This window comes from Sciurus carolinensis, chromosome 11, assembly GCF_902686445.1.
Source record: "Sciurus carolinensis chromosome 11, mSciCar1.2, whole genome shotgun sequence".
Lineage (NCBI taxonomy): Eukaryota > Metazoa > Chordata > Mammalia > Rodentia > Sciuridae > Sciurus > Sciurus carolinensis.
Window position 1 is genome coordinate 59,181,652 of NC_062223.1, and position 15,437 is coordinate 59,197,088.

General features: G+C 39.6%; 1 protein-coding gene across 1 annotated transcript; it reads left to right on the forward strand.

The window, feature by feature from the left end:
- Window positions 1-7,172: 7,172 nt before the first annotated feature.
- LOC124958389 (serum amyloid A-4 protein-like) lies at window positions 7,173-14,292 on the forward strand. The gene is made up of 4 exons (XM_047516355.1): window positions 7,173-7,321; window positions 7,717-7,811; window positions 12,450-12,588; window positions 12,973-14,292. Exons 2-4 carry the CDS (start codon window positions 7,721-7,723, stop codon window positions 13,133-13,135), a joined length of 393 nt encoding a protein of 130 aa, XP_047372311.1. The 5' UTR covers window positions 7,173-7,321; window positions 7,717-7,720; the 3' UTR covers window positions 13,136-14,292.
- Window positions 14,293-15,437: the final 1,145 nt, after the last annotated feature.

Here is a 15,437-nt window from a genome sequence, read left to right on the forward strand (position 1 = left end):
TATACCACTGTTTCTTTATCCATTCATCTACTGAAGGACATCTAGGTTGGTTCCACAATCTGGCTATTGTGAATTGAGCAGCTATGAACATTGATGTGGCTGTATCTTTGTAGTATGCTGATTTTAAGTCCTTTGGGTATAGGCCAAGGAGTGGGATAGCTGGGTCAAATGGTGGGTCCATTCCAAGTTTTCTAAGGAGTCTCCACACTGCTTTCCAGAGTGGCTGCATTAATTCGCAGCCCCACCAGCAATGTATGAGTGTACCTTTCTCCCCACATCCTCGCCAACACCTATTGTTGCTAGTATTCTTGATAATCGCCATTCTAATTGGGGTGAAATGGAATCTTAGGGTGATTTTGATTTGCATTTCTCTTATTACTAGAGATGTTGAACATTTTTCCATGTTTGTTGATTGCTTGTAGATCTTCTTCTGTGACGTGTCTATTCATTTCCATAGCCCATTTGTTGATTGGATTATTTGCATTCTTGGTGTTGAGTTTTTTGAGTTCTTTATAGATTCTGGAGATTAGTGCTCTATCTGAAGTATGATTGGCAAAGATTTTCTCCCACTCTGTAGGCTCTCCCTTCACATTGCTGATAGTTTCCTTTGCTGAGAGAAAGTTTTTTAGTTTGAATCTATCCCAGTTATTGATTCTTGCTTTTATTTCTTGTGCTATGGGAGTCCTGTTGAGGAAGTCTGGTCCTAAGCCGACATGTTGAAGATTTGGACCTATATTTTCTTCTATAAGATGCAGGGTCTCTGGTCTGATTCCGAGGTCCTTAATCCATTTTGAGTTTAGTTACGTGCATGGTGAGAGATATGGGTTTAGTTTCATTCTGTTGCATATGGATTTCCAATTTTCCCAGCACCATTTGTTGAAGAGGCTATCTTTTCTCCATTGCATATTTTTGGCCCCTTTGTCTAGTACGAGAAAATTGTATTTATTTGGGTTTGTGTCCATGTCCTCTATTCTGTACCATTGATCTACCTTTCTATTTTGGTAGCAATACCATGCCGTTTTTGTTACTATTGCTTTGTAGTAGAGTTGAAGATCTGGTATTGCGATACCCCCTGCTTCACTCTTTCTGCTAAAGATTGCTTTAGCTATTCTGGGTTTCTTATTCTTCCAGATGAATTTCATAATTGCTTGCTCTATTTCTGTAAGGTGCGTAATTGGGATTTTAATTGGAATTGCATTGAATCTGTATAGCACTTTTGGTAGTATGGCCATTTTGACAATATGAATTCTTCCTATCCAAGAACATGGGAGATCTTTCCATCTTCTAAGGTGTTCTTTAATTTCTTTCTTTAGTGTTCTGTAGTTCTCATTGTAGAGGTCTTTCACCTCTTCTGTGAGATTGATTCCCAAGTATTTTATTTTTTTTGATGCTATTGTGAATGGGGTAGTTTTCCTAATTTCTCTTTCTGAAGATTCATCACTTATGTATAAAAATGCATTAGATTTATGTGCATTGATCTTATATCCCGCGACTTTACTGAATTCACTTATGAGTTCAAGAAGTTTTCTGGTGCAATTTCCTGGTTTCTCTAAGTATATAATCATAACATCAGCAAATAGGGATAGTTTGAGTTCTTCTTTTCCTATTCGTATCCCTTTAATTTCTTTGGTCTGTCTAATTGCTCTGACTAGAGTTTCAAGGATGATATTGAATAGAAGTGGTGAAAGAGGGCATCCCTGCCTTGTTCCAGTTTTTAGGGGAAACGCTTTCAGTTTTTCACCATTTAGAATGATATTAGCCATAGGCTTAGCATAGATGGCCTTTACAATGTTAAGGAATGTTCCCACTACCCCAATTTTTTCTAGTGTTTTGAGCATGAAGGGATGCTGTATTTTATCAAATGCTTTTTCTGCATCTATTGAGATAATCATGTGATTCTTGACTTTAAGTCTATTGATATGGTGAATTACATTTATTGATTTCCTGATGTTGAACCAACCTTGCTTCCCTGGGATGAAACCCACTTGATCATGATGACTATCTTTTTAATATGTTTTTGTATGTGATTTGCTAAAATTTTGTTGAGAATTTTTGCGTCGATGTTCATTAAGGATATTGGTCTGAAATTTTCTTTCCTCGATGTGTCTCTGTCTGGTTTAGGTATAGGGTAATATTGGCTTCATAGAATGAGTTTGGGAGGGTTCCCTCCTCTTCTATTTTATGGAATACTTTGAGAAGTATTGGAATGAGCTCTTCTTTAAAGGTTTTGTAGAACTTGGCTGAGAACCCATCTGGTCCCGGACTTTTCTTTGTTGGTAGGCTTTTGATGACTTCTATTTCATTACTTGAAATTGGTCTATTAAAATTGTGTATGTCCTCCTCATTCAGTTTAGGCAATTCATATGTCTCTAGAAACCTGTTGATGTCTTCGAAATTTTCTATTTTGTTGGAGTATAGATTTTCAAAATAGCTTCTAATTATGTTTTGTATTTCAATCGTGTCTGTTTTGATATTTCCTTGTTCATTCCGAATTTTAGCGATTTGAGTTTTCTCTTGTCTTCTCTTTGTTAGTGTGGCTAAAGGTTTATCAATTTTGTTTATTTTTTCAAAGAACCAACTATTTATTTTGTCAATTTTTTGTATCGTTTCTTTTGTTTCAATTTCGTTGATTTCAGCTCTGAGTTTAACTATTTCCTGTCTTCTACTACTTTTGGTGTTGGTCTGTTCTTCTTTTTCCAGGGCTTTGAGCTGTAGTGTTAGGTCGTTTATTTGTTGAATTTTACTTCTTTTATTAAATGTGCTCCATGAAATAAATTTTCCTCTAAGTACTGCTTTCATAGTGTCCCAGAGATTTTGATATGATGTTTCTTTGTTCTCATTTACCTCTAAGAATTTTTTAATTTCCTTCCTAATATCTTCTGTTATCCATTCATCATATAATAGCATATTGTTTAATCTCCAGGTGTTGGAGTAGTTTCTGTTTTTTACTCTTTCATTTATTTCTAGTTTCAATCCATTATGATCTGATAAAATACAAGGAAGTGTCTCTATCTTCTTGTATTTGCTAACATTAGCTTTGTGGCATAATATATGGTCTATTTTAGAGAAGGATCCATGTGCTGCTGAGAAGAAAGTGTATTCACTCTTGGTTGGATGGTATATTCTATAAATGTCTGTTAAGTCTAAATTATTGATTGTGTTATTGAGACCTATGGTTTCTTTGTTCAATTTTTGTTTGGAAGATCTGTCCAGTGGTGAGTGAGGCGTGTTAAAATCACCTCGTATTATTGTGTTATGGTCTATTTGATTTCTAAAATTGAGAAGGATTTGTTTAACATACATGGATGAGCCACTGTTTGGGGCATAGATGTTTATGATTGTTATGTCTTGCTGATTTATGCTTCCCTTAAGCAGTATGAAATGTCCTTCTTTATCCCTTCTGACTAACTTTGGCTTGAAGTCCACATTATCTGAAATGAGGATGGATACCCCAGCTTTTTTGCTGAGTCCATGTGCATGGTATGTTTTTCCCCATCCTTTCACCTTTAGTCTATGGGTATCTCTTTCTGTGAGGTGAGTCTCTTGCAGGCAACATATTGTTGCATCTTTCTTTTTAATCCAATCTGCCAGTCTATGTCTTTTGATTGATGAGTTCAGGCCATTAACATTCAGAGTTATTATTGAGATATGATTTGTATTCCCGGTCATTTGGTTCATTTATTTTATTTTATTTATTTATTTATTTTTTTGACACTACTTGGTTCCTCCTTTATTTGACAATTCCTTTAGGATAATTCCTCCCTTTGCTGATTTGCTTCTTTGTTTTTCATCTCTTCCTCATGGAATATTTTGCTGAGAATGTTCTGTAATGCTGGCTTTCTTTTTGTAAATTCTTTTAGCTTTTGTTTATCATGGAAGGATTTTATTTCATCGTCAAATTTGAAGGTAAGTTTTGCTGGGTATAAGATTCTTGGTTGGCATCCATTTTCTCTCAGGGCTTGAAAAATGTTGTTCCAGGCCCTTCTAGCTTTTAGGGTCTGGTTTGAAAAATCTGCTGTTATCCGTATTGGTTTCCCCCTGAATGTAATTTGGTTCTTTTCTCTCACAGCCTTTAAAATTCTGTCTTTATTTTGTATGTTAGGTATTTTCATTATAATGTGCCTTGGTGTGGGTCTGTTGTAATTTTGTGTATTTGGATCCTATAAGCCTCTTGGACTTGATTTTCCATTTCATTCTTCAGATTTGGGAAATTTTCTGATATTAGTTCATTGAATAGATTGTCCATTCCTTTGGTTTGTTTCTCTAACCCTTCCTCAATCCCAATAATTCTTAAATTTGGCCTTTTCATGATATCCCATAGTTCTTGGAGATTCTGTTCATGATTTCTTACCATCTTCTCTGTTTGTTCAACTTTGTTTTCAAGGTTAAATATTTTTTCTTCAATATCTGAGGTTCTGTCGTCCAGGTGTTCTATCCTATTGGTTATGCTTTCTATGGAGTTCTTAATTTGGTTTATTGTTTCCTTCATTTCAAGGATTTCTGTTTGGTTTTTTTTCAATATCTCTAACTCTTTATTGAAATGGTCTTTTGCTTCCTGTATTTGCTCTTTTAACTGTCGATTGGTGTGATCATTCAATGCCTGCATTTGCTCTTTCATCTCATCGTTTGCTTCCCTGATCATTTTAATTATGTACATTCTGAACTCCCTTTCTGTCTTTTCTTCTGCCATGCTGTCATTGGATTTTATTGATGTAACATCTAGATTTGTTTGGGGCATTTTCTTCCCTTGTTTTCTCATATTGTTCAGGTATCAGTGGACCGCTAAGATATTGCAGATTTCCTCTATTGACTTATAATGTCCCTGAAGATTGCTAGTATATCCCCTCTTAGCCTTCAGTAGCCTGAAGTCTTGGAGGAAGTTGATAATGCGGTGTTCCACAAGGAAACTACCTCTCTAGGGGTGGTGACCTTCAGGTGGGGTATATTCCCTGCTAGTGGGCAGAGGTGCCTTCACTTGTTGACCAATGGTCATCCAAAGGGGAACTAGGCTGCAGGCTGAGGCAAGGCCTGTTTGAGCCTGTGTCTCTGGTTTTACCGTCCTTGTGGGAAAACCTCACCTGGCAGGGAAGACTCACCCGGTGGGGAGGTCTCGCTGGTCAGTTCCCCTCCTAGAGGTTCCTCTCAATGTACAACTACTGCCTGGGCTGGGCTGCCTTCTTCTGCAACGTTCCCAGAGGCCCGGGCCTACCTCCTGGGCCTGGGAGCCTCACCCTTTGCAGACGAGTCTCCTTAGGCTGCCTCTCCTCAGAGAATCTGCCCGCAGTCCTGGAAACTTCGCTCCGCCCTAAGCATGTCTCTGTGCGGCTCTTCCACCAAGAAGCCGCCTAGGTCCTGGGACCCTGCTCTGCACCTAATGGCCTGGCTGTGCGGCCCCTCCTCTGAGCAGCCACCTAGAGCCCCGTACAGTTGCTCTGAGTCCCACTGACCCTCCACATGCCTCTTCCTCCGAACAGTCGCCCAGTGTTCCGGCATGGTCACTAGGAGTCCAAGCAACTCACTTCGCGTCTCCTCCTCCCACCAACCACCCATAGCTGTGGGCAGTCACTCCGAGTCCAAGTGACCTGCCCCGTTCCTCCTCCTCCTCTGGGCAGCCCCCCGGTGTTCAGGAGCGGTCGCTCTGAGTCCAAACAGCTTGCCGCGCAGCTCCTCCTCTGGCAACCGCCTGTAGCTCTGGTGCAGTCACTCCGAGACCAAGCGACCCGCTGTGCTCCTCCTCCTCCTCCTCTGGGCAAGCCCCGGTGTTCAGGAGCAGTTGCTCCGAGTCCAAACAGCTCGCCACACAGCTCCTCCTCTGGGCCGCTGCCCGGAGCCCCAGTGGTTGTTCCAAGTCCAATAGCTGAGTTGAGCAGCCTCCTCTACGATGCTCCCAGTTGTCTGAGTTCACTGCTCCAGCAGGGGGAGGGGTGTCTCGTTGGGCAGCTCTACTTCACAAAGTTCCCTGCGTTCCGGGACTACTGCCCCATCCGGGATGCCTCCCCAACGGGAGAGACGCACCCGGCGGCTTTGAGTTGGTCCCAAGTCTCTCACTATCTCCTCTTTTGAATCCTGAGTCCTGGAGCAACATGAAATGCAGCCACCCTCTAGTCCACCATCTTGAAACCCCCCACAAATGCCTTTTAAACATATGGAAAAATGTGAAACCAAACTCATAATAAGAGAAATGCACACTTAAATGACACTGAGTTCTATTCACCAAAATTTCAAACACCAAAAGGTTTGATAGTGCACTGTGTGAGAGAGAGTGTGGGATTAGACACACTTACTCATTTCTGGTGAGAGTGCAGATTGATAGAGACCTCTTGGAAGGTAATTTGTGACATACATAAAAATTTATAAAGGCTCATCTTTTCACCAGGTCATTTGTTTAGGAATTCATACTAAAGATATATTCTTACATATGTCAGAGATGTACAAACAATAAATGAAGCATAAACCTGATTGTTTTCAATAACAAAATATTGGTAACAGTCACATATTATGTTATTTAAGTTGTGGTCTATCCAAACAATGGAATCATGTGCTGCTGTTACACACACACACACACACACACACACACAACACACGCAAAAAAAAAAAAAAAAAAAGCGAAAAACTGATATGGAAGGACTTCCAAGATATATTGAATTTTAAAAATAAAAGTGACATATGTTAGTGTGATAACAAAGTATCTATCTACCTATCATCTATCTGGAGTCTAATACCTAGAAGCCCCTCACCCTTGATCTTCCTATTGTATTCCCTGCCTTCCTCTGTTCTTCTAGAATCATTACTTCATCCCATGGCTTGTAGAGACAAATTTTGCTTCTCCTTTGTCCTTACTTGCCTTAGAAAAAAGCCACAAGAGATAAGTAAATATCTCTTTTGCAAACAATATTGATCACTTCCTAAAGCGTAATATCTATGTGCAGTTGTGGGGGGTGAGAATGGAGAGCCACAAAGGAGAAAAATAGAGAGAGACCCCGGTCCTCCCACACTTGATTCTGCAAATACAACTATTTTCTGTGATAACAGAAAACTATAAAAAGAGAGAGAAATGTTAACTAGGAAACACTGCCAGAAAACTAAAACCTTGCATAACCCAATTTGGAAAACTACTATGGATAAACTGGTTACCTAATATGCTGATTTTTTATTTACCGAGAAGAATTGAGCAAGAGGGTTTTTGCCAAGGCAGGTTGTTGGATTTAAGACCTTTCTTCCCATTAATGCTGAAGTCAGGAGAGACCAGCAGCTGCTTCATGACAAGAAAGAACTAGCAGCCCTGCTTCCTCTGGAATTTTAACTGGAGAAAACGTCACAGGTGATGCTCTCTTCCAGGGAGGAATTTGTCTTGTTTTACTTTTGAGATCCATTTCTCATGTAGTTAGTACATTCTAATTGGGAAGAAGTTGTGTGTTCTGTTTCTTCATGGGGTCAATGCTGAGCAGAGTAGGCATTCAAGAAATGCTTGTTGACTGATTTTAGCCTGTTTTATTGGGTGCAAAAGGGCTGCAAACAATAACACTTTGGATCCCTCTTTTTTCCCCCTAGTGATCTGACTGAGAATGAAGGTTTGTGCTTCTTCCCCAGACCCATTTCAATTTTTTATACAGTAATGATTCTAAGACAAACAAATGGAAATGCAGAACTAGGCTGTATTTGAAATTGAAAACCTCAAAAACTAGATGGAATTCCATTGCTCTTCTTTCCCTTCAGTACAATGAGGCTGTGCACAGGGGTTGTTTTCTGCTCCTTGGTCCTGGGAGTCAGCAGTGAAAGCTGGTATTCATTCTTCAAGGAGGCCATCCAAGGTAAGAACCCGGAGGATGTGGAGTACATCCAGGGGTCCCCAGGACTCATCTGAGCAGAGGTCACATAACTGCAAGATGTGGGTGTTCCTGAGAGAAACTCCAGATGGGTCAGAGCAGGAGTGCAGTTTTCTACAACTGTTTCTGCTCCCACACTGGTCTCACCCATAACCCTCCCATGGTGTCAAAAGTAATTTGGGCCCAGCCTGTGCTGCTGGTGTTTTGTGCAGAGGAATCCAGACTTCCAGGGGTGAGCTTCCACTGTGGTAATTCACAGATGGCAAATTTCCAAGTCCTAGAATATAGTTGTGAATTCATATGCCCCCAGGGGTGGATGCGCTGAATAAACATTATGCCATACTCCGAGTGTGCCTGGGAGACAGGAGAACAGCAGCACTTGCACAGAGAAATCCACCCTGTCCCAGGTATATGGCCATGACACAGCTTATGCAAATTAAGTTCTAACTTCTACCTGTGCAATAAAAAGAGAAAACTCTCTGATTAGCCACTCTGAGCTGAGATAGGGCAAGGAAACTGACACCTGTCTTCCCTGATGGGAAAGGTTTGTTGGCCAGTTGTTAAAATGGAAAAAAAAAAATGTGTTGTTAGATTTTGCAATATTTTGAACATCAAGTGTTAAAATTAATTTTGCAACTAAATTTTTATAGATTCTCAAGTGAATATTTACAAATTTCAATTTTTCTGAATTTTGAACTTCATGTGCTTTTGTTGTTGATTATGGTGCTGGGGATTGAACCCAGGTCCCCAATATATACTAGGCAAGTGCCCTACACTTTACTACCTCCCAAGGCCTCATGGGCTATTTTTAAATGATAGTCTTTAAATAACAGCTTTTAAAAAGAATTTTGTTTGTAATTGATAAGTTTTTCTACATATAATGAAGAATATCTTCTTCCTTAGGTCAATATATTTCAGAATTTGTTGTGTGATCCTCCAGCATTTATATCTGCTAGGTGTGTTTGTTTTAAATGTAGTTCCTCTGGGGAAGGAGGAAGGAAGAGAAAGGGGAAGTGCTGGGGACTGAATTAGAACAAATTATATTCCATGCTTTCATAATTATGCCAAAATGAATTCTAATGTTATATGTAACTAAAAAGAACCAAATAAAAAATAAATAAATGGGTAAACCAGGGAGAGTGCTGACAAGTCAGAGCTAAAGATATAAGTTTCTCCCCTTAGGCCTATTTGAGATAGTACATCTCAGGCACTTAGTGCAGCAATGCTAAGTTGGTAAACACATATATACATATAAACATATTTCAAATATAAATGAAAAACTTTAGACCATAGTCTAGTCATTTGCATTAATATGGAAGTTACTAGTTCCTAGAAAATAAATACTATGTAAACATATCATATAAATATAATTTGTAACCAGTAACATCAATACCAGACTTATTAATCATCATTTATTTAAAATACATTGCTGGGACTACTGAGAAGATTTAAGACAAACTATGATTTTCCAAGTTTTTCTCCCCCTCCCAACCTGCCTTTCCACCTGCCATCTTCCAACTGCCTTTCCAAGTTTTTTTTTTTTTTTTTTCCCTTGGCGGGGAGTGGGCATTGTGCATGCTAAGCATACCCTACTACTGGGCACTGTTATGATTTTTTTTTTCATCATAATTAGTTTTGCCTTTTTTGGAATTTCAAATAAATGGAATTATACAGTTAAAAAAAAGTACATTCCTGAGCCCCTTCTTATAGCTAGTCAGAATCTTAGAGGTGAAATGGACTAGGAATCATATTTTAAATTAATTCCTCAGGTTAATACAAATGAGAAAGACAGCCTAAGGTTTGCTGTCATGTCAGATGCTTGAAGAAGATACTTACTAAGCAATCTGAACAACATGAGTGAATACTAAGTAGACGTCTGAGGAAGAAGTCACTATACCATGTCAGGGATAAACTAATTGACTGAATTATAGGCACAAAATAACTAATACATGCAAATAGTGAGAAAGTACATAAAGAAAAATTAAAACTACCCTTCTGCACTTTTCTTTTGTCCAAGTGAGTTGGTTTAAAGAAGATGACTTACTTTAGGCATAGCCATAGCAGGAATTAAAAAACATTTATTGACTGAATGACTCAGGGACAGATAGACACTTCTTGAAATTCTTTCAGCCATAAACCTGTTTAGAGCAGCTACTCTTCCCACTATTCTTTTTTCAAAAAAAAAACTCTGAAAATGAGATACAACTTACATAGAATAAACTGTACAGTTTGACAAACTTTTATATATATAAACACCCATGTTGCTGCCATTAGATCAAGATATGGAACATGCTAAGCACCCTACGAGGGTCTCTTATGTCCTCTTCCACTTAATAAACCTTCCCAAAAGTAGTTCCTATTCTTATTTCTATTATTAAAGATTAGTCTTGCCTGCTTTTGATATTTGAATATAAGAAATCATGCAAAATGTATCTTTTGTATCTGACTTTTTTAAAATTTGTTTTTTTATTTTTACAGACTGCATTTTGATTCATTGTACACAAATGGGGTACAACCTTTTGTTTCTACGATTATGCACGATGTAGATTCATACCATTCATGTAATCATACATGTACATAGGGTAATGCTGTCTGTCTCGTTCCACTATCTTTCATACCCTGCCCCCTCCTCCCCCTCATTTCCCAATAGGTAAACTAAAGTTCCTCCATTCTTCTCTTACCCCCCACCACCACACCCCCATTATGTATCATCATCCATTTATCAGGGAAAACATTTGGCCTTTGGTTTTTTGGGATTGGCTTATTTAAATGAGCATGATATTCTCCAATTCCATCCATTTATCTGCAAATGCCATAATATTATTCTTCTTTATGGCTGAATAATATTCCATTATGTATATACACCACAGTTTCTGTATCCATTCATCAATTGAAGAGCATCTAGGTTGCTTCCACAATCTAGCTATTGTGAATTGAGCTGCTATAAACATTGATGTGGCTGTGTTACTGTAGTGTGCTGATTTTAAGTCCTTTGGGTATAAACTGAGGTTGTGGGATAACTGGGTCAAAAGGTGGGTACATTCCAAGTTTTCTGAGGAATCTCCACACTGCTTTCCAGAGTGGTTGAATCAATTTGCAACTCCACCAGCAATGTACAAGTGTGCCTTTTTCCCCACATCCACGCCAACATCTATTATTGTTTGTGTTCTTGATAATAGCCATTCTAATTGGAATAAGATGAAATCTTAGCATTGTTTAAATTTGCATTTCTCTAATTACTAGAAATGTTGAACACTTTTTCATATATTTGTTAATCACCTGTATATCTTCTTCTGTAAAGTGTCTTTCCAGTTTCTTGGCCCATTTATTGATTGGGTTCTTTGTGTTTTTGGTGTAAAGTTTTGTAAGTGTTTTATAAATTTTGGAGATTAGTGCTCTATCTGAAGTGCATGTGGAAAAGATTTTCTCCCACTCTGTAGGCTCTCTTTTCGCATTATTGATTGTATCCTTTGCTGAGAAAAAGCTTTTTAGTTTGAATCCATCCTTTTCACAATACCAGACCTCAAACTATACTACACAGCAATCATAAAAAAAAAAAAAAATATCATGGTATGACACTAAAATAGACAGGTAGAACAATGGTACAGAATAGAAGACACAGAGACAAACCCACGTAAATACTGTTACCTCATACCAGACAAAGGAGCCAAAAAATACAATGGAGAAAATATAGCCTCTTCAACAAATGGAAAACTGGAAATCCATATGTAGTAAAATGAAATTAAACCCCTATCTCTCACCCTGCACAAAACTCAGCTCAAAATGGATCAAGGACCTAGGAATTAGACCAGAGACCCTGCTCTAAATAGAAGAAAAAGTAGACCCAAATCTTCATCATGTTGACTTCGGATCAGACTTCTTAACAAGACTCCCAGTACACGAAATCAAAGCAAGAATCAATAAAAGGGATGTATCTGACTTTCTTGCACTCAACATTCTGACAATAAAATTCAATCAAGTTGTCTTTTAATCTCCCAGGGAGGTAGGTATGATTCTCCCAGTTGAAAAGTGAGTTAAGGTGGGGTGTAGTTGGCTGGGCAGAGAGTTGAACATTTACATTTATGTTCTTCAGGAAAGTCTCATTTCCCACACTGTCTGGAGCTCTCTCAAGCAATTCCACCTCCTCACTTACTTAATGCCCATTTCAACTGCTTTTCTGTGCAATTTATGCCCATATCAGCCAAATTTATTCAAATCATAGTTGCCTTCGTGCAGCTTTTTTCTTCAGGCTATGGTGGATAAGCAACCCCCTTCTTACTGCATCCCCAATACAGTCCCTGGATCCTACAGATGTAGTATAACTCTCCATTTATTTATTTATTTATTTATGTCCCTTACAAGACAGTCCTACCTCTTCTTTGTATTCAGCATACACAGATCCACGTAAGACATAGCCCAGGACACCAGAGCTGCCAATCAATCCAATCCAATTTAATTCACTGAGAAGTACCATCCTTAGGGTTGCATATATTCATTTTGATGTATGATTTCAAAGGATGACTTTGTCAAGAATCAAAATCTGGAAATCAGTAGAAATTTTTCATTCCTCCACTTCTCCAATACATCACCAGGTTCATTTTTATCATTTTCTTTCCTTTCCAGGGGCTGGGGACTTGTGGAGAGCCTATTGGGACATGCAAGAAGCCAATTACCAAAATTCAGACAGATATTTCCATGCTCGGGGAAACTATGATGCTGCTCAGAGGGGACCTGGGGGCATCTGGGCTGCTAAAGTGATCAGGTAAAGTGGAGATGACACTGAGCGGCAGGCGGAGCTGATCTGCCTCTAACTCCTTCTACAGAGGCCCCTCCTCCCTCAGACTAGGCTCCCAGGGCCTGGTGGCCTGCAGAGCCAGAGCAGGGCTGTACATGTGTGTCTCCTCTCACCCCTATAGGAAGAGTGAAAACTGAGGAAGGTGTCTCAAAAGTGCTCTGTGGCAGGGTACAGAAAGAACCAGCTGACTTGGCCTTTGCCCAAGAGGGTTGAGGTTTTAGTTTTTCTGTGCTTGAGGACTGACTTCCGTAGGTTCCGCATTCCTTGAGCAGCAGGGAAGGAGGGAGTTAGGAGGCAGAGCTGTCTCAGGTGTTGGATTAATTTTCTCTTTTCCCCTTCTTCGGATTTCAGCACTGCTGGGAAGTATTTTCAGGCGCTCCTAAATCAGTATTATTTTGGAGGCGGCACCGATGGATTGGAAAACATTCAGGCCAATAAGAAGGCTGAAGAATGGGGCCGAAGTGGCAAAGATCCCAATCGCTTCAGACCTCCCGGCCTGCCCGAGAAGTTCTGAGCTCACTGCTCCTGCTGTTGTCAGGAAACTAGGCTGGGAGCCACACGCCTCTCCCTGATGCAAAGTAACTGGACTTCATGTCCCAGAAACTGGCACAGGGCATCCAAAGTTGGCCAATAAATGTTTGTCAAAGTGAATTTGTTGATGGAAACTGGAAATTCTGAGATTGACTTTCTGAGAAGAATGACCATCTTGTGCCATAAAGGATGTGTGACTGTGGGCTTGCAAGGACCCCCAACTGGCCTGTGACAATGCAGGCCCCTCACATGACCCCACCAAAACCGCACTCATTCTTAGTGACCCCAGCTTCTCATACCGAGTAAGTCTGAGCTGGCAAAGCACTGACCATCATGCTGGGTCCTCATGACTCCACAGCTGGCACAAGCTACAGACAGCCTCCCATCACTCTCTGTAACACAGGTTAGACCTCTCTCCCTCTTCCTATTTGTGGTTACACCCAGGCCTCTATGGCTGTTCCCAGGCCTCTATTGCTGTTCCCAGGCCTCTCTAAATACAGACTCTACCTTGCCCAATCAGCTGCATCCCGTCCACTGTCTGGCTCCAGATCTTGTCCCTCATGACCTCCTTCCATATTGAGGAGGTACATTGCTTTGGGAAGCGTAATCCCTGGAACCCTATCCTAGAAATCATCATCTTGGACTCCATCTTATTTCTTAACAATATCAGTGCCTACCCCAACTAAATTTTTAACTAGTCTCTGCTCGTTTTACCTAATGAATATCTCTCACATTAGTTTTTCTTATCTTTAGTCTCACCGTCTTTTGTTTTGGATAAAATACTACTTCCTGTTATAGAGGGGAAAGGAGATATATAGATAGACACAAAATAACTAAATATGAAAGGCCGTTGTAAAGTTTGCACATCTTTGTTAAGGCAGAAAATTCCAGTTAATTTACTAATAAAGCCAAGGTTTTCTTTTCAAAGTAGGTCAGTCTAGTTTCAAGGAACAGTAAAGCATTAATATAGAGGAAGATTCTAAAGATAAGAAGGGACGGAATAACTGCTGCACCAAAGTCAAATGGAAGCCTAAGGAGGTAGATCAAGCCCATAGGTGATGGGTTAATCCCCAAATGAGTAGTGTAATAGTTAATTTGAATTGTTGATTTGATTGGATTAATAGATGCTGATGATCAAGAGGCTTCTTGGTGTGTCAGTGAGGCTGTGTCTAGGAATGATTGGAATGTGGGATAGTGAACTGAAGTGGAGACCCTTCGATCATCTGAGCATATTGGATTCTTGTTTTTTCACTCTTCCAAAGCAAACTCTGCCAGTGATTTTGCAGGAAGTTTCCAGAAGCCTTAGTCTCGGACTAGGATAGCACTGTTGATCCCTCTTGTTCTGGGGCTTCCACCTCTTGGACTGCACAGCTACTGGTTCTTCCAGCTCTCCAGCTGAGGATGGCCATTGTGGACTATCCAGCTTCTAGTCCTGTAAGCCAATCTAATAAATCCCCTTTTGATAATCATACTTCCTGTTGATTCTGTTCCTCTAAAGAATCCTGACTAATACAAGTAGAAACATCTCTTGCTCTGAGCAAAGAAGGAAGGTGAAGACAGAACATTTAAGATGACAGCATACCTGAGGGAATCCAGTTGTACCTGCTATTGTTGCTCATTGCAACTCCTAGGGCTCAGCACCTTTCACTATATTTGCCCACTTACTCATCATCTGTAGGGCAAGTATGTAAGAAAACAAAGGGCAAAAATCTTGGCTATTTCATCACATGTTATCTTTGTATCCACAGTACCTATTCTAGCTCCTGGCATAGAGTAGGTGCTCAATAAATATGTGATTAAATGAGTGAATTAAAAAGTATTCTTTAGAAGTTAACAGATATAGGAGGAGGTTTTAGGAATTGTAGAAAGTATGGATGTTTTATAGCAGCGTTTGGCCTGTGGAGTGTGGTAATGAGTCACTTCAATATGATTATGCAAATCTATACCCAAATCTATACTAAAATACCAGCCAAAATGATATAATTGTACTCTATCACAGACAATATTTTATTTTATCTGGCAATGTTTTGCACACAGTTTCATAGAAACAAGAATTATGAATCCTATGTATAAATAAGCCACCTGTCATAATGGTATCTGATGGGAAAGGAATAAATATTTTGAACTTCCAAAGTTCTGTACTGACTATCACAGGGCACATTAGCACCCAACATATTGTGAGACACACTGCATTTCTCTAAGATACCATAGACTTAAGGATGCATGATTATTTATGACACTGCCAAGAAAAACATGCCGCCATTTACACTGAGACATAATGCTTT